Source organism: Aedes albopictus, chromosome 1, assembly GCF_035046485.1.
Source record: "Aedes albopictus strain Foshan chromosome 1, AalbF5, whole genome shotgun sequence".
In the NCBI taxonomy this organism is placed as follows: domain Eukaryota; kingdom Metazoa; phylum Arthropoda; class Insecta; order Diptera; family Culicidae; genus Aedes; species Aedes albopictus.
The window spans coordinates 102,240,577-102,260,975 of NC_085136.1; the positions used below are offsets into that span (position 1 = coordinate 102,240,577).

The following is a 20,399-nucleotide window of genomic DNA, read 5'->3' on the forward strand; positions in this document are numbered from 1 at the left end:
TGCAATATCTACATTCCAGTCTAAACAGAAGATTTAGACTCGAATAGGACAACGCAGAAGATTTCTTTCAAAACCTAGGGGCACGACACTGTGCAACCCGGAGCAACTCTGAACAATAATGTGTAACTTTATCTATTCGAATCCATTCAGAAACGTTTCTGCAACTCGGGAAAATCGGGCAAACGTGAAAAATGAGAGTTATCCAGAAAAATCCAGAGGAATGGCGAGCAACACTTTCAAAATAGATTAACTCTCGTTTTATCTGCCTTGCCCCTACTTCAGTACCTTTTCACCAGAATCGACAGAATCTGTAGAAGATTTCTGCTCAAAACTGCTGAATATTTCTACTCGAATCTGCACGAGCTTTCTTCTCGGATTTATGGAAGATTTCTTCTCAAATTTGTAGGAGATTGACGGTCCGCGACCTACAACAGTTGTCTACTCGAACCTGCAGGAGATTTCTACTAGAATCTTTGTAACTTTCCTACTCGAATCTGCAGAAGAATCCTACTCGAATCTGTTGAAGATTGCTACTCGAATATACTGAACATTTCTACTTAAATTTGCAGAAAAAAACCACTCGAATCTGCACGAGATTTCTTCTTGGATTTGTGGGAGTCTTCTTTTGAAATCTGTAGAATATTTATACTCGAAACCGTAGGAGATTTCTTCTTGAAACTGCAGAAAATTTCGACTCGATTCTGTAAAGATTTCTAATCTATTCTACTCGAATTTCGAAAGAACTTGACTCTGCAAGGATTATTACTAGAAGATCAGTAAGGTGTGCTTTACTAAGCACTGTAGGATATTTCGATCGGATTCTGCGGGAGATTTCTTCCAAAATCTGTAGAAGATTTTTATACGAAACTGAAGGAAATCGCTCTCAGAATCTGCAAAATAGTTGCGGACTTTGCAGAAGATTTGCACTGGTATTTGAGTGAAATTTCTACTGAAGCTATAAGAAGATTTCTACTCGAATTCTGGTCTTCCGGTCTTCTGGTCTTCTGGTCTCCTGGTATTCTGGTGTTCTGGTCTTGTGGTTTTTGGTCTTCTTGTCTTCTAGTCTTCTGGTTATCTGGTCGTCTGATCTTCAGATGTTCTGGGTCTTTTCGTCTTCGGGGTTTCTAGTCTTCTGATCTTCTGGACTTTTCTTCTTCTGTTTTTTTGGTTTTCTAGTCTTCTGGTCTTCTGGTCTTCTAGTTTTCTGGTCTTCTAGTTTTCTGGTCTTTTAGTCTTCTGGTCTTCTGGTTTTCTGGACTTCTGTCTTCAAGTATTCTGGTCTTCTGGTTTTCTGGTCTTCTGGACTTCTCGTATTCTGGCTTTCTGGTCTTCTAGTCTTCTGATTTTCTGAATTTCTGCTCTTCTGTTCATCGGGTATTTTGATCTTCTCGTCTTCTGGTCCTCTGGTATTGTGGTCTTGTGGTTTTCTAATGTTCTGTTTTACTAGTCGTCTACTCTTCGGGTCTTCTGATGTTCTTGTCTTCTGGACTTCTCTTCTTCTGGCCTTCTGGTCTTCTGATTTCCTTGAATTCTGAGCGGCTGGTCTTCTGGTCTCCTGTTTTTTGTTTTGTTTTCTAAACTTATACTATTCTAGTCTTCTGGTCTTTTGATTTGCTCGTCTTCTGGTCTTCTTCGGATCTCCTCATTTTCTGGTCCTCTGGTTTTCTGGTTTTCTTGACTTCTGCGCTTCTGGTCTTCTGGTCTTCTGGTCTTCCGGTCTACCGAACATCTGATACCTGATACTTTGTTCTTCTAGTCCTCTGGTCTTCTGGTTTTTCGGACTTCTGGTCTCCTGGTCTTCTGATCTGGTGGTCTTTCTTATAGTCTTCTAGTTTTCTGGTCTTCTGGACTTCTGGACTTCTGAACTTTGGTCTTCTGTTGTTTTGGTCTGACAGTTTTCTGGTCGTCTGGTGCTCTGGTCTTTTGATTTTCTCTTCATCTGCTTTTCTGGTTTTCCGGTCTTCTGATGGTGAACTCCAACCAGCAATATTCTCTTTAAAATTCTAGAATATTTAGAATTTTTAGAATTTTTAGAATTTTTAGAATTTTTAGAATTTTTAGAATTTTTAGAATTTTTAGAATTTTTAGAATTTTTAGAATTTTTAGAATTTTTAGAATTTTTAGAATTTTTAGAATTTTTAGAATTTTTAGAATTTTTAGAATTTTTAGAATTTTTAGAATTTTTAGAATTTTTAGAATTTTTAGAATTTTTAGAATTTTTAGAATTTTTAGAATTTTTAGAATTTTTAGAATTTTTAGAATTTTTAGCATTTTTAGAATTGTTAGAATTTTTAGAATTTTTAGAATTTTTAGAATTTTTAGAATTTTTAGAATTTTTAGAATTTTTAGAATTTTTAGAATTTTTAGAATTTTTAGAATTTTTAGAATTTTTAGAATTTTTAGAATTTTTAGAATTTTTAGAATTTTTAGAATTTTTAGAATTTTTAGAATTTTTAGAATTTTTAGAATTTTTAGAGTTTTTAGAATTTTTAGAATTTTTAGAATTTTTAGAATTTTTAGAATTTTTAGAATTTTTAGAATTTTTAGAATTTTTAGAATTTTTAGAATTTTTAGAATTTTTAGAATTTTTAGAATTTTTAGAATTTTTAGAATTTTTAGAATTTTTAGAATTTTTAGAATTTTTAGAATTTTTAGAATTTTTAGAATTTTTAGAATTTTTAGAATTTTTAGAATTTTTAGAATTTTTAGAATTTTTAGAATTCTTAGAATTTTTAGAATTTTTAGAATTTTTAGAATTTTTAGAATTTTTAGAATTTTTAGAATTTTTAGAATTTTTAGAATTTTTAGAATTTTTAGAATTTTTAGAATTTTTAGAATTTTTAGAATTTTTAGAATTTTTAGAATTTTTAGAATTTTTAGAATTTTTAGAATTTTTAGAATTTTTAGAATTTTTAGAATTTTTAGAATTTTTAGAATTTTTTGAATTTTTAGAATTTTTAGAATTTTTAGAATTTTTAGAATTTTTAGAATTTTTAGAATTTTTAGAATTTTTAGAATTTTTAGAATTTTTAGAATTTTTAGAATTTTTAGAATTTTTAGAATTTTTAGAATTTTTAGAATTTTTAGAATTTTTAGAATTTTTAGAATTTTTAGAATTTTTAGAATTTTTAGAATTCTTAGAATTTTTAGAATTTTTAGAATTTTTAGAATTTTTAGAATTTTTAGAATTTTTAGAATTTTTAGAATTTTTAGAATTTTTAGAATTTTTAGAATTTTTAGAATTTTTAGAATTTTTAGAATTTTTAGAATTTTTAGAATTTTTAGAATTTTTAGAATTTTTAGAATTTTTAGAATTTTTAGAATTTTTAGAATTTTTAGAATTTTTAGAATTTTTAGAATTTTTAGAATTTTTAGAATTTTTAGAATTCTTAGAATTTTTAGAATTTTTAGAATTTTTAGAAAAATTTTAGATTTTTTAGATTTTTTTGAAATTTTAGATTTTTTAGAATTTTTTGAAGTTTTAGAATTTTTAGAATTTTTAGAATTTTTACAATTTTTAGAATTTTTACAATTTTTAGAATTTTTACAATTTTTACAATTTTTACAATTTTAACAATTTTTACAATTTTTACAATTTTTACAATTTTTACAATTTTTACAATTTTTACAATTTTTACAATTTTTACAATTTTTACAATTTCTACAATTTTTACAATTTTTACAATTTTTACAATTTTTACAATTTTTACAATTTTTACAATTTTTACAATTTTTACAATTTTTACAATTTTTACAATTTTTACAATTTTTACAATTTTTACAATTTTTACAATTTTTACAATTTTTACAATTTTTACAATTTTTACAATTTTTACAATTTTTACAATTTTTACAATTTTTACAATTTTTACAATTTTTACAATTTTTACAATTTTTACAATTTTTACAATTTTTACAATTTTTACAATTTTTACAATTTTTACAATTTTTACAATTTTTACAATTTTTACATTTTTTACAATTTTTAGAATTTTTACAATTTTTAGAATTTTTAGAATTCTAAATTTTTCAAATTTTTTAATTTAGAATTTTAAGAATATTTAGAATTTTTAGAATTTTTAGAATTTTTAGAATTTTTAGAATTGTTAGAGATTTTAGAATTTTTAGAATTTTTAGAATTTTTAGAATTTTTAGAATTTTTAGAATTTTTAGAATTTTTAGAATTTATAGAATTTTTAGAATTTTTAGAATTTTTAGAATTTTTAGAATTTTTAGAATTTTTAGAATTTTTAGAATTTTTAGAATTTTTAGAATTTTTAGAATTTTTAGAATTTTTAGAATTTTTAGAATTTTTAGAATTTTTAGAATTTTTAGAATTTTTAGAATTTTTAGAATTTTTAGAATTTTTAGAATTTTTAGAATTTTTAGAATTTTTAGAATTTTTAGAATTTTTAGAATTTTTAGAATTTTTAGAATTTTTAGAATTTTTAGAATTTTTAGAATTTTTAGAATTTTTAGAATTTTTAGAATTTTTAGAATTTTTAGAATTTTTAGAATTTTTAGAATTTTTAGAATTTTTAGAATTTTTAGAATTTTTAGAATTTTTAGAATTTTTAGAATTTTTAGAATTTTTAGAATTTTTAGAATTTTTAGAATTTTTAGAATTTTTAGAATTCTTAGAATTTTTAGAATTTTTAGAATTTTAAGAATTTTTAGAATTTTTAGAATTTTTAGAATTTTTAGAATTTTTAGAATTTTTAGAATTTTTAGAATTTTTAGAATTTTTAAAATTTTTAGAATTTTTAGAATTTGTAAAATTTTTAAAATTTTTAGAATTTTTAGAATTTTTAGAATTTTTAAAATTTTTAGAATTTTTAGAATTTTTAGAATTTTTAGAATTTTTAGAATTTTTAGAATTTTTAGAATTTTTAGAATTTTTAGATTTTTTAGATTTTTTAGATTTTTTAGATTTTTTTGAATTTTTTGATTTTAGAATTTTTTGAATTTTTACAATTTTTACAATTTTTACAATTTTTACAATTTTTACAATTTTTACAATTTTTACAATTTTTACAATTTTTACAATTTTTACAATTTTTACAATTTTTACAATTTTTACAATTTTTACAATTTTTACAATTTTTACAATTTTTACAATTTTTACCATTTTTACAATTTTTAGAATTTTTACAATTTTTACAATTTTTACAATTTTTACAATTTTTACAATTTTTACAATTTTTACAATTTTTACAATTTTTAGAATTCTAAATTTTTCAAATTTTTAATTTAAAATTTTAAGAATATTTAGAATTTTTAGAATTTTTAGAATTGTTAGAGATTTTAGAATTTTTAGAATTTTTAGAATTTTTAGAATTTTTAGAATTTTTAGAATTTTTAGAATTTTTAGAATTTTTAGAATAAAAAAAAACAATTTTTTTACAGATTTTTTCACATCTTCCATGCCCCGGAATTTCTGAATGAAGTCTTTCAGGGGTTTCTGGACCTAGTGGTCCTTCTTATAGAGCAAATACCCTTCGAGATCTACTTGCTCTCTCCAGGGACTGTCAAAGAGCGAAGTCTCGATGAAGGACCTCTGGCGAGTGAAGTTCTCTTCACTGATATCTGGTAGGAAAAGTTTCTTCAGTGATCTCTGAACAACAAATCTTACGGCACGGGCCTATGAAGAGCAAAGTTCTTTAGGAGGATATCTGAGGAATTAACTGCTCCAGAGACTATCGCAGAGCAGAGTCCTTTATGGACCTCCGCAAAGCCCTCTAGAAGGGGCCCATGGAAAGCCAAATCATCCAGGAACATCTGTAGAGTAAAGCCTAATAAAACTCTTTGAAGAACGAATATGTCTTGTGGAACCTCCGGGGGGGGGCGTATCTAAGCCGTCTATGGGACCTCTGAAACGCGCAGCCCTTTGGTCTAGGAGCTAGCCCTTTGGCCTAAACCAGCTGGAGAGCGAAGCCTTTACATTGTAGGCTCATCCGGAGAGCGAAGCCAATAAGTCTGAAGACTTCTGGAGAATGAAGCTTTGTAGCCCAAGGACCTATAGTCTAGAGACATCTGCATAGTGAAGCCAATTAGTCTAAGGATGTTTGGAAAATGAAGCTCTTTAGTTTTGGGACCTTTGGATAACGAAGCCCTACAGTCTAGGGATATCCAGAGAGCGAACCCAATAAGTCTGAGGACGTCTGAAGAATAAAGCTCTGCAGCCCAAAGACCTTTAGAGTGCAAATTCCTATTGTCTAAAGAGTTCTGGAGAGCGCAGCCGTTTAGTCTACAAATATCTGGAAAGTGAAGCCCCATAGTCTAGGGACATCTAGAGCGCGAAACCAATAAGTCTTATACTGCCGTTCTACGCCCAATTGTCCCATGTTATATGGGAATCTCATAACATGGGACAATTATGTGTAGAACGGCAATATAACTTCTGAAGAATGAAGATCTGTCGTTGAGAGACCTTGGGAGAACGAAGTGCTATTGTTTGGGAGCTTTTGGAGAGGAAAGCTCTAAGGTCTCTGACGATGTTTATGGTGATCTACTGGTGTAAAGGTCTCCAGGACGAACTACGAAGTCTGATTCCATTTCTGACCACTTATCCAACGTACTCTACAGTTTCTGTTAAGTACCACAACGCATCACTTCCCCAAATAAACGCAATTCCCACTCATTCCCGCTGGGCATAAATCTTGTCGATAAGGCCCGTCTCCTCACTCCAGTTACAAACCTGCGAGACAAGTGGCCGCCTCCCCCTTCGAAAGAGGGCATCTCGTAAAAATTCCATTCTCAGTCGATGCGTTCAGCGCGCTCCATTGCACTGACTGACTGATACTAACCATACCAAGCCGTCTCTGGAATGTGCCACTAACTAAATACATTACGGTCCGTCAAATTAGTGCGCAGAGCAGAAGCCTCTCTTCTAAATTTAAAACCATGGGAAAAAGTTGCTCCCCTCGTTTCGGTGGAGGTTAGATGGATGCATTGCAGTGCGTGCTTGGTGATGGAATTACCCGGTAGAACAGTGACTATAAAAAACCATAAAAATATGATACGATTAAAGATTATTTTTTTTGTTTAATCAAATCAACTTTCATGTATTATATGGTATACAACCGTAACTTGTATCGTCATTATATTGTTTTTGTATTATATCAATAGCATGGTTCATTTTCATTCGGCCTGTTGAATGATAAAACAAGCATTTCGATTGCAGCTTGCTTATTCATCGTACATGATGTGGTGTGTAACTCTAACATGTATCGTAATTGAATCGTTATTTGATTAGGTGCGTATCATGATTCATTTCTAGATGAACATTTGAAAAGGGCCTATCTGCTTTTTGTAAACAAACATGTTTTTGTCTCTGTAGGACCCATCTGCATCCACCCACGCACATCAACACTCTTAACAGATAGCTTGAAGAACACTCTTTCTGATAAGGGTGTTGATGTGCGTGGGTGGATGCAGATGGGCCCTACAGAGACAAAAACATGTTTGTTTACGCAAAGCAGATAGGCCCTTTTCAAATGTTCGTCTAGATTTTATTTGGAGAGTTGAATGGTAAAACTAGCCTTCCCATCACGATCAACTTATTAATTATTTATAGTACGATATGTAACCATACCATGTATCTTTATCGTATAATTTTTGCATAATAACCATAATAATGTTAATCATGCTGGTACTGTGTTTCCACGAAAAATTTCTACTAGGGCTTCCTGGATGGTAAAATAACGCACCAAAAACAAAGCAGGGGAAAAACGAATCGTTTGTTGTAAACCAGTCAGTGGCATCTTCTCTGGGCGAGCAACACTTGTTGTGGAAAAACATCGACGACGACGACAAACGACAAGTGTCACCCAATGTGTTTAGTTGGTTTCTAATTTTCTTCGCCGCGTTTTCTTTTCGAGGAAAAATCCGGCGGATTGGAAGGGGAGAGCAAGAGAGAGGTTAGTGAACCTTCTTGTGCGAGATACGTTTTGGGAAGCAACAGCAGAAAACAGATGGGAATGGGGCGTTTCATCGCTGGTGTTTGTGTGTCGCATGTGGTTGGGAAATTCGAGGAGTTCACTTTCATTTTGCTTTTTCGTTGGAGGATTTAGAAACTACAAGGCCGGTTACACGTGTCGTTGGTTGTTAATTATAGAGATAAGGTGCAGGAGAGCACCCTGGAAGGCGCAGTGTTGCCAGATTTGGTCGTTTAATCATATTGAAAATCTTGTTTGACAATTGGGAGTAGTGTTGCCATACAGTAAGTTTCTGAAATCAACGGCCGGAAATCTCATATTTTCCATTTTCTTAACTCATTTCAGAAATGGCACGCGACTCGACAATGGGACGCGATCGGGTACTGGCCGTACCCAGTACCGGCATTGCGTTGGATAGCCCCTCCACATCACAACTGACGGCTGGACCGCCCGACATCAATCAGCAGATTTTGGAGGTAATTTTTAGAAAAAAAAACTTCGTCATTCTTTAAAAAAAAATCGCATTTTCGCATTTCTCAGACTTTTTCAAGTTATTTCTCTCAGATGCTTACTGAGCTTCTGAAGAAATTCCTCTCAGGAATCTTGAGAAGTTCCTCTAAGTAATCTGAAGAGATTTCTCTCAGGAATCGGGAGAGATTCCTCTCAGGTATCGGGAGAGATTCCTCCCAGGAATCGAAAGAGATTCCTCTTAGGTATCTGAAGAGATTCCTCCCAGGAATCTGGAGAAATTCCTCTCAGGAATCTGGAGAGATTCCTCTCAGGAATCTGGAGAGATTCCTCTCAGGAATCTGTAGAGATTGCTGTCAGGAATCTGGAGAGGTTCCTCCTAGGAATCTGGATAGATTCCTCCCAGGAATCTGGAGAGATTCCTCCCAGGAATCTGGAGAGATTCCTCCCAGGAATCTGGAGTGAATCCTCCATGGAATCTGGAGAGATTCCACCCAGGAATCTGGAGAGATTCCTCTGTGGAATCTGGAAATATTCCTCCCAGGAATCTGGAGAGATTTCTCCCAGGAATCTGGAGCGATTCCTCGCAGGAATCTGGAGAGATTCCTCGCAGGAATCTGGAGAGATTCCTCGCAGGAATCTGGAGAGATTCCACCCAGGAATCTGGAGAGATTCCCCTGTGGAATCTGGAAATATTCCTCCCAGGAATCTGGATAGATTTCTCACAGGAATCTGGAGAGATTCCTCGCAGGAATCTGGAGAGATTCCTCGCAGGAATCTGGAGAGATTCCTCGCAGGAATCTGGAGAGATTCCTTGCAGGAATCTGGAGAGATTCCTCGCAGGAATCTGGAGAGATTCCTCGCATGAATCTGGAGAGATTCCTCGCATGAATCTGGAGAGATTCCTCGCATGAATCTGGAGAGATTCCTCGCATGAATCTGGAGAGATTCCTCGCGGGAATCTGGAGAGATTCCTCTCAGGAATCTGGAGAGATTCCTCGCAGGAATCTGGAGAGATTCCTCGCAGGAATCTGGAGAGATTCCTCGCAGGTATCTGGAGATTCCTCTTGGGAATCTGGAGAGATTCCTCTTAGGAATCTGGAGAGATTCCTCGTAGGAATCTGGAGATATTCCTCGCAGGAATCTGGAGAGATTCTTCGCAGGAATCTGGAGAGATGCCTCGCAGGAATCTGGAAAGATTCCTCTCAGGAATCTGGAGAGATACCTCGCAGGAATCTGGAGAGATTCCTCGCAGAAATGTGGAGAGATTCCTCTCAGGAATCTGGAGAGATTCCTCTCAGGAATCTGGAGAGATTCCTCTCAGGAATCTGGAGAGATTCCTCTCAGGAATCTGGAGAGATTCCTCTCAGGAATCTGGAGAGATTCCTCTCAGGAATCTGGAGAGATTTCTCCCAGGAATCTGGAGAGATTTCTCCCAGGAATCTGGAGAGATTCGTCTCAGGAATCTGGAGAGATTCCTTCCAGGAATCTGGAGAGATTCCTTCCAGGAATCTGGAGAGATTCCTTCCAGGAATCTGGAGAGATTCCTTCCAGGAATCTGGAGAGATTCCTTCCAGGAATCTGGAGAGATTCCTTCCAGGAATCTGGAGAGATTCCTTCCAGGAATCTGGAGAGATTCCTCCCAGGAATCTGGAGAGATTCCTCCCAGGAATCTGGAGAGATTCCTCCCAGGAATCTGGAGAGATTCCTCCCAGGAATCTGGAGAGATTCCTCCCAGGAATCTGGAGAGATTCCTCCCAGGAATCTGGAGAGATTCCTCCCAGGAATCTGGAGAGATTCCTCCCAGGAATCTGAAGAGATTCCTCCCAGGAATCTGAAGAGATTCCTCCCAGGAATCTGGAGAGATTCCTCCCAGGAATCTGGAGAGATTCCTCTTGGGAATCTGGAGTGATTCCTCCCTGGAATCTGGAGAGATTCCACCCAGGAATCTGGAGAGATTCCCCTGTGGAATCTGGAAATATTCCTCCAGGGATTTTGAAGAGATTTCTCGCGGGAATCTGGAGAGATTCCTCGCAGGAATCTGGAGCGATTCCTCGCAGGAATCTGGAGAGATTCCTCTCAGGAATCTGGAGAGATTCCTCTCAGGAATCTGGAGAGATTCCTCTCAGGAATCTGGAGAGATTCCTCGCAGGAATCTGGAGAGATTCCTCGCAGGAATCTGGAGAGATTCCTCTCAGGAATCTGGAGAGATCCCTCTCAGGAATCTGGAGAGATTCCTCTCAGGAATCTGGAGAGATTCCTCTCAGGAATCTGGAGAGATTCCTCTCAGGAATCTGGAGAGATTCCTCTCAGGAATCTGGAGAGATTCCTCTCAGGAATCTGGAGAGATTCCTCTCAGGAATCTGGAGAGATTCCTCTCAGGAATCTGGAGAGATTCCTCTCAGGAATCTGGAGAGATATCTCCCAGGAATCTGGAGAGATTTCTGCCAGGAATCTGGAGAGATTCCTCCCAGGAATCTGGAGAGATTCCTCTTGGGAATCTGGAGTGATTCCTCCCTGGAATCTGGAGTGATTCCTCCCTGGAATCTGGAGAGATTCCACCCAGGAATCTGGAGAGATTCCCCTGTGGAATCTGGAAGTATTCCTCCCAGGAATCTGGAGAGATTTCTCGCGGGAATCTGGAAGTATTCCTTCCAGGAATCTGGAGAGATTTCTCGCGGGAATCTGGAGAGATTCCTTGCAGGAATCTGGAGAGATTCCTTGCAGGAATCTGGAGAGATTCCTCCCAGGAATCTGGAGAGATTCCTCGCAGGAATCTGGAGAGATTCCTCGCATGAATCTGGAGAGATTCCTCGAATGAATCTGGAGAGATTCCTCGCAGGAATCTGGAGAGATTCCTCGCAGGAATCTGGAGAGATTCCTCACAGGAATCTGGAGAGATTCCTCGCAGGAATCTGGAGAGATTCCTCGCAGGAATCTGGAGAGATTCCTCGCAGGAATCTGGAGAGATTCCTCGCAGGAATCTGGAGAGATTCCTCGCAGGAATCTGGAGAGATTCCTCGAAGGAATCTGGAGAGATTCCTCGCAGGAATCTGGAGAGATTCCTCGCAGGAATCTGGAGAGATTCCTCGCAGGAATCTGGAGAGATTCCTCGCAGGAATCTGGAGAGATTCCTCGCAGGAATCTGGAGAGATTCCTCGCAGGAATCTGGAGAGATTCCTCGCAGGAATCTGGAGAGATTCCTCGCAGGAATCTGGAGAGATTCCTCGCAGGAATCTGGAGAGATTCCTCGCAGGAATCTGGAGAGATTCCTCGCAGGAATCTGGAGAGATTACTCGCAGGAATCTGGAGAGATTCCTCCCAGGAATCTGGAGAGATTCCTCCCAGGAATCTTTATTTTTTTATTTATTTATTTATTTATTTATTTATTTATTCCGTCAAACAGTGTAGACATGTGAACATTACATATACACAAATTACTTAAATTAGCTTAAATTTAAATTGTTTTGGTTTCGGATTGACTTTAAGTGTTGTTTTGTTTTTTCCGAGACATTGTAAAGTCAATAGTTTCACAGTGGTGATTATAAAATGCCATTATTCGGTTAAAAGGGCCATATTTCGCATAATTTGTTCGGCAGTGGTTGGTTGAAAATATATTTCGAGTTCGTAATTGCCGGCTAGGTATGTAAAAATTAAATTTTGATAAAATTTCATTTGAGTTAATTCTTTGCGAAACTATATCGTTTACAAATGAGACCATTGCAATCTCACGACGCTCTTTCAATGTTTGTATGTCTATGAGCATGCAGCGTGCTTCATATGATGGAAGTGGAAATGAAGTCCAGCCTAATTTACGAAGAGCATACAATAGAAATTGTTTTTGTACTGATTCTAATCTATCTTCGTGTGTGGTTGAATAAGGAGACCATACAATGCTGCAGTATTCCAGTATTGATCTTATGTATGAAATATAAAGAGTTTTTATTGTGTATGGGTCGTGAAAGTTGTAGCAGAAACGCTTTATAAACCCTAGCATGTTATAAGCTTTATGAATAATGGTGTTATAATGGTCTGCGAAAGTAAGTTTAGAGTCTAAGATTACTCCTAAGTCCCTAACTCTTACACATCTTTCCACATTCTGATCACCTCTGGAATCTGGAGAGATTCCTCCCAGGAATCTGGAGAGATTCCTCCCAGGAATCTGGAGAGATTCCTCCCAGGAATCTGTAGAAATTCCTCCCAGGAATCTGTAGAGATTCCATCCAGGAATCTGGAGAGATTCCTCCCAGGAATCTGGAGAGATTCCTCCCAGGAATCTGGAGAGATTCCTCCCAGGAATCTGGAGAGATTCCTCGCAGGAATCCGGAGAGATTCCTCTCAGGAATCTGAAAAGATTTCTCGTAGGAATCTGGAGATATTCCTCTCAGGAATCTGGAGAGATTTCTCTCAGGAATCTGGAGAGATTCCTCTCAGGAAACTGGAGCGATTCCTCTCAGGAATCTGGATGGATTCCTCTCAAGAATCTGGAGAGATTTTTCCCAGGAATCTGGAGAGATTCCTCTCAGGAATCTGAAGAGATTCCATCCAGGAATCTGAAGAGATTCCATCCAGGAATCTGGAGAGATTACTCTCAGGAATCTGGAGAGATTCCTTCCAGTCCGAGTTTATAACTTTGTTTAGAACTGTTCACATCTTCTTTTAGAGGTGTTTACAGAATTTTTCAAAACACTTTACATAAGTTTATAAACTTATCTAATTCTAAGACATAAGTTTCTAAACTTTTCAATGATTTTTAAATTTCAATTATAATCCAAACATGGCTTTCTTCGTTTCAATAAAGAAGGTGTTTGTAAACAGTGCCCACATCTTCTAGTAACATTCCATCTCGTTTCCACTCCATTCCCCGTATCGTCCAATAAAATTACCACCCAAAGTGGTACTTGGAATATTGCGCGGCTTCGTAATTCGCGTTTGACCGCATCCGATCCGCCGCACAAAATATAATAATCACAACGAAGGCGGCGAAACAAGAGAGACGAACGGTCGTCGGTGGCAATCAAAGGCTGCGGCGATCGCGGAGGCAATGATACGAATCTCTCGCCTACTGTGTTTACATTGTCTATTTTTAGTTAGACCGGGACGGCCTAACCGAGTGCTGCAGCGTCAGTCAAGTCAATGCGGATAGTGTGCGCGCGTGCAATAAATGATGATGACGACGAGCGAAATAGATGATAAACATTCTTGCTCATTCTCATACCGCGGGAGTGCGGGAGGTTTCTACTAAACGACTGCTGGTTGTTGTATTTATTTGTTGTGTTTGAATTTGCGGTGTATGACTGTGTGACCGACATCAAGATCCGTGTTTTGAAATGTTGTAATGGTAATAGCGGAGAAGGAACACGGGTGACAGGACTTATTTTCGTCGTACAATTCAGTAACAAATTTTGAAAACGACGTATGCTACACCATTGATTATACGTCGTTTTCAAAATTTGTTACTGAATTAACGACCATCCAGGTCTCTTTGACAAGGATGATCAAATGACAGGAAATCGATGTTCATAGACGTCATTTGACATCACATGACATTACATCCGAGAATTCAACAATCATTGAACCGGCTTTTTTTCAAAATTAAGTAAACCTTCCTCAAATGTTAAGCTAAATTTGACGCGTAACCTGTCAAATGACGTCTCAAACATCTTGTTTGACTCGATCGAATTTTCAATAGTTTCAAACTGATGTTGCTTCTGGAGTTCTTTTCTTGACAAATATTTGACCCTGTGTACCTCAGGTCTTATTCAAGACAACACATGATAAACGTCAGCTGAACTTACTGTCAGAATGCGAAAAAGATGTCAGCGTCAAATGACAGTAGTATATCCACCCATATTCGTAGATGTCATTTGACGATACAAGGCACAATTTTTACGTTATTGTCATAATAATCTTCAATCATTTTTTTTTGTCTTTATTAAAGAGATTTTCAGCCCTAGGCTGGTTCATCTCTATCTTCAATCATCTCTTCAATAGATAGTTCTGCTGCTGTTTACTTGTCAAATGTCACGCTACATTTGTCACTTAAATGTCATGTGATTGTTTGCCTGTCAATTGATATTTTTGTTAAAACAATGTAATCTGGATAGTGAGGTGACAACATTATCTGGTTCTGATACTTGATCGATGGTACAGATGCCAAAACGTGGACACTTGAACCGCAGGCTCAAAACAAAACTATTCACCCTATCATCCAACACTACAAACACCGACTGAAATCGCCGCCAACAAAGTGGCAGCAGTAAAACTAAAAATTCTACCACTGCGCCGTTGTCGGTCGCCTGTGCGAGGATGATGCGCGACAGGATTACGCGAGACGAGCCACGGATCTTTGTCTGTCTGTCTGTCTTCATATGCGTGATTATTCAGTGAATTTTCCGAGAAATTTTGCTCTGCGGCTCTCATCGGATGACGTTCAAAAAAAACGTCGTACGCGGAAAAATGCATGAATCACTTGGCGGCAATTGACCGTACCCTTGGTGTGGGTGATACCACAGAACAGATGTGTATCTTCGAACAAATTTGAAGTTTCGAGGTGGAAGTCGTAAAATTTTCACTTGGAGAACTAGATTGGAATGAATTCCTTTGGAAAAATAAAAAATCATCAAAGCGTGCCTCGCTCCCACCCTATGCTCGCTGTACAAAAAAGCTTGCTCTTCACCACCAGGTTCGCTAGTGTTCAGCAAACAAACGAGCGGCTCCTAGGGGCGGGACAGCTCTTAATAACTGGTCTAATACTCACTAATAAATATTAGTTTCGTAATCTTCATCGAAAACTGAGGACATTACATCATAGTATGTCATGATAATAGAAATACACTAGAACGCCAATGGCGCTGTACTCAGTTTTCCTATTTAATTATTTTAATAACTTTAGTTGTAATAATTGATTATGTTTAAGTGCCCATCTTGTAGAGGACCTTTTGTTTTGGTAAACAAAATTTATTGGACACTTATAGTACCGCTACTGACGCTGTAAGGGCGAGGCAAACTAGATGTTAGTCACACGAACAGTCGCGACATTGGATTTCTGTATCTGGTTATTCTGATGTCATGATATAACAGAGACCGTCCATCTGTCAACAAAAGCTGCCGCTACTTGGTACATTAGGTGAATTTCTGCATTCCTTTCCATTGTTTTATTAACATAAAATAAATTCATTCCAGAGCAAACAGAAGTGGTCTGGTCACTGGTCTCATATGATACCCACACTCTAGAAACTATGAGTTCCAGTAACTGTTTTCAACTAGGTGAACATGCGTTCAATGGAGAAGAATTATGGTAGAAGGGAATATTCTACGATGGCTTGAATTTGAAATTTCGGATATCGACATTAAACAATTGTTAATCACTGTTAATATTGAAAAGTGCAATAAAAATAACTGGTATTTGTAAGTAGTGATTTCATGACTATTTTCTGAAATGTAGACGGTAAAGTATGAATTTGGAGCTTTGACGTTTAGTTCCCCGTAGTCCACCGCTAGCACCACACAGCTGTTACAATAGCTGAGCATGATGTATAATTTATTTATGGTGTTGTACAAAAACCACTTGTGTGCAATTTAATGTGGGTGGGGAGAACGAATCTTGATTTTTCTAATATTAAGAACTCAAGGAAGAGTCGGTTCAATTTGACTGACTAAACCGTGTTTGAAACCACTTTTGTGAAATGCCAGTGGTCACGACCTCTTACTTTTGGACGGCCCTACAAAGCTGCATGTAAATGCCATGCCATACTTCAGTTGTCTGCTCATCCAATTCTCGTTATGCTGAAAATCTTCAGCTTGTAGATACTTCCCTGACCGCCCAACAAACGTCAAAGCTTTTGTCGTGGCATACTTGATTGAAAAAATTTCTCCTTCGGTATTAATATTCGCTAATACTCATAATATCCCTAATAATGATTAAAGCTGTCCCGCCCCTAGAGCGGCTCTTTTTGTGATAAAGATTCACCCCCGTGGTGATACGCTTGCTTGGTTTCGAAATGTCTGTCATTTAGGGCGATTAAAAGAACAAGTTCTTTGCGCCGTGGGAATACATTTTGTGGGGTTTATGATTTCTGTTTGGTCGATAAACCATACATTTAGGATAAGATGTATCATCCCAGTTGCTGTTTAGGTTCCTCATAACTCTAGAAAAGAATTCGACAATAACTCTTGTCATATTTCACATTTTCATTTAGTAGTATGTATACTACCTTCAAGCACAATAATCACCATCTGAAATGAAGTAAAACTTAAGTAATGATATAGTATCTGTATCATCAGTTAATGGTTATCCAATAAACCTATACGCAAATTCAAATTTGACCGTTTGAGATGAGGCTATTCTAAGAGGAACCGCTCCAGATTTTAAAGAGGAATCGCTCTAGAATCTTGAGAGGAAATTTTTAAGATTCCTGAGAGAAATCTCTCTAGATTCCTGAGAGGAATCTCTCTAGATGCCAGAGAGAAATCTCTCGAGATCCTGTGAGAAATCTCTCCAGATTCCTGTGAGAAATCTCTCCAGATTCCTGTGAGAAATCTCTCCAGATTCCTGAGAGGAATCTCTCCAGATTCCTAAGAGAAAACTCTCCAGATTCCTGTGAGAAATCTCTCCAGATTCCTGAGAGAAATCACTCCAGATTCCTGAGACGAATCTCTCTAGATTTCTGAGAGGAATCTCTCCAGATTTTTGAGAGGAATCTCTCCAGATTCCTGAGAGGAATCTCTCCAGATTCCTGAGAGGAATCTCTCCAGATTCCTGAGAGGAATCTCTCCAGATTCCTGAGAGGAATCTCTCCAGATTTTTGAGAGGAATCTCTCCAGATTCCTGAGAGGAATCTCTCCAGATTCCTGAGAGGAATCTCTCCAGATTCCTGAGAGGAATCTCTCCAGATTCCTGAGAGGAATCTCTCCAGATTCCTGAGAAGAATCTCTTCAGATTTTCGAGAGGAATCTCTCCAGATTTTCGAGAGGAATCTCTCCAGATTCCTGAGAGGAATCTCTCTAGATTCCTGAAAGAAATCTCTCCAGATTCTTGAGAGAATTTTCTCCAGATTCCTGAGAGGAATCTCTTCAGATTCCTGAGAGGAATCTTTCCAGATTCCTGAGAGGAACCTCTCCAGATTCCTGAGAGGAACCTCTCCAGATTCCTGAGAGTAATCTCTCCAGATTCCTGAGAGGAATCTTTCCAGATTCCTGAGAGGAACCTCTCCAGATTCCTGAGAGGAATTTCTCCAGATCCCTTAGAGGAATTTCTCCAGATTCCTGAGAGGAATCTCTCCAGATTCCTGAGAGGAATCTCCAGATTCTTGAGAGGAATCTCCAGATTCCTGAGAGGAATCTCTCCAGATTCCTGAGAGGAATCTCTCCAGATTCCTGAGAGGAATCTCTCCAGATTCCTGAGAGGAATCTCTCCAGATTCCTGAGAGAAATCTCTCCAGATTCTTGAGAGAAATCTTTCCAGATTCCTGAGAGGAATCCTTCCAGATTCCTGAGAGGAATCTTTCCAGATTCCTGAGAGGAATCTTTCCAGATTCCTGAGAGGAATCTTTCCAGATTCCTGAGAGGAATCTTTCCAGATTCCTGAGAGGAATCTTTCCAGATTCCTGAGAGGAATCTTTCCAGATTCCTGAGAGTAATCTTTCCAGATTCCTGAGAGGAATCTTTCCAGATTCCTGAGAGGAATCTTTCCAGATTCCTGAGAGGAATCTTTCCAGATTCCTGAGAGGAATCTTTCCAGATTCCTGAGAGGAATCTTTCCAGATTCCTGAGAGGAATCTTTCCAGATTCCTGAGAGGAATCTTTCCAGATTCCTGAGAGGAATCTTTCCAGATTCCTGAGAGGAATCCCTCCAGATTCCTAATAAAATCTTTCCAGATTCCTGATAGGAACCTCTCCAGATTCCTGAGAGGAACCTCTCCAGATTCCTGAGAGTAATCTCTCCAGATTCCTGAGAGTAATCTCTCCAGATTCCTGAGAGAAATCTCTCCAGATTCTTGAGAGGAATCTTTCCAGATTCCTGAGAGGAATCTTTCCAGATTCCTGAGAGGAATCTTTCCAGATTCCTGAGAGGAATCTTTCCAGATTCCTGAGAGGAATCTTTCCAGATTCCTGAGAGGAATCTTTCCAGATTCCTGAGAGGAATCTTTCCAGATTCCTGAGAGGAACCTTTCCAGATTCCTGAGAGGAATCTTTCCAGATTCCTGAGAGGAATCTTTCCAGATTCCTGAGAGGAATCTTTCCAGATTCCTGAGAGGAATCTTTCCAGATTCCTGAGAGGAATCTTTCCAGATTCCTGAGAGGAATCTTTCCAGATTCCTGAGAGGAATCTTTCCAGATTCCTGAGAGGAATCTTTCCAGATTCCTGAGAGGAATCTTTCCAGATTCCTGAGAGGAATCTTTCCAGATTCCTGAGAGGAATCTTTCCAGATTCCTGAGAGGAATCTTTCCAGATTCCTGAGAGGAATCTTTCCAGATTCCTGAGAGGAATCTTTCCAGATTCCTGAGAGGAATCTTTCCAGATTCCTGAGAGGAATCTTTCCAGATTCCTGAGAGGAATCTTTCCAGATTCCTGAGAGGAATCTTTCCAGATTCCTGAGAGGAATCTTTCCAGATTCCTGAGAGGAATCTTTCCAGATTCCTGAGAGGAATCTTTCCAGATTCCTGAGAGGAATCTTTCCAGATTCCTGAGAGGAATCTTTCCAGATTCCTGAGAGGAATCTTTCCAGATTCCTGAGAGGAATCTTTCCAGATTCCTGAGAGGAATCTTTCCAGATTCCTGAGAGGAATCTTTCCAGATTCCTGAGAGGAATCTCCAGATTCCTGAGAGGAATCTCCAGATTCCTAAGAGGAATCTCCAGATTCCTGAGAGGAATCTCCAGATTCCTGAGAGGAATCTCCAGATTCCTGAGAGGAATCTCCAGATTCCTGAGAGGAATCTCCAGATTTCTGCGAGGAATCTTCAGATTTCTGAGAGGAATCTCCAGATTCCTGAGAGGAATCTCCAGATTCCTGAGAGGAATCTCCAGATTCCTGAGAGGAATCTCCAGATTCCTGAGAGGAATCTCCAGATTCCTGAGAGGAATCTCCAGATTTCTGAGAGGAATCTCCAGATTCCTGAGAGGAATCTCCAGATTCCTGAGAGGAATCTCTACAGATTCCTGAGAGGAATCTTTCCAGATTCCTGAGAGGAACCTCTCCAGATTCCTGAGAGGAACCTCTCCAGATTCCTGAGAGTAATCTCTCCAGATTCCTGAAAGGAATCTCTCCAGATTCCTGAGAGAATTCTCTCCAGATTCCTGAGAGGAATCTCTACAGATTCCTGAGAGGAATCTTTCCAGATTCCTGAGAGGAACCTCTCCAGATTCCTGAGAGGAATTTCTCCAGATCCCTTAGAGGAATTTCTCCAGATTCCTGAGAGGAATCTCTCCAGATTCCTGAGAGGAATCTCCAGATTCTTGAGAGGAAACTCCAGATTCCTGAGAGGAATCTCTCCAGATTCCTGAGAGGAATCTCTCCAGATTCCTGAGAGGAATCTCTCCAGATTCCTGAGAGGAATCTCTCCAGATTCCTGAGAGGAATCTCTCCAGATTCCTGAGAGAAATCTCTCCAGATTCTTGAGAGGAATCTTTCCAGATTCCTGAGAGGAATCCTTCCAGATTCCTGAGAGGAATCTTTCCAGATTCCTGAGAGGAATCTTTCCAGATTCCTGAGAGGAATCTTTCCAGATTCCTGAGAGGAATCTTTCCAGATTCCTGAGAGGAATCTTTCCAGATTCCTGAGAGGAATCTTTCCAGATTCCTGAGAGGAATCTTTCCAGATTCCTGAGAGGAATCTTTCCAGATTCCTGAGAGGAATCTTTCCAGATTCCTGAGAGGAATCTTTCCAGATTCCTGAGAGGAATCTTTCCAGATTCCTGAGAGGAATCTTTCCAGATTCCTGAGAGGAATCCCTCCAGATTCCTAATAAAATCTTTCCAGATTCCTGATAGGA

The 20,399-nt window shown here is 37.6% G+C and overlaps 1 protein-coding gene across 6 annotated transcripts in view; it reads left to right on the plus strand.

Moving 5' to 3' along the window:
- The window catches only part of LOC109409427 (histone deacetylase 4), a 276,927-nt gene that overhangs the window by 227,469 nt on the left and 29,059 nt on the right, over window positions 1-20,399 (plus strand). For all 6 annotated transcript variants that reach the window (XM_029854844.2, XM_062845123.1, XM_062845128.1 and 3 more), the window contains one exon: window positions 8,283-8,413. In XM_029854844.2, the coding sequence (XP_029710704.1) occupies window positions 8,283-8,413 (131 nt within the window). The remainder of the gene's footprint in view (window positions 1-8,282; window positions 8,414-20,399) is intronic.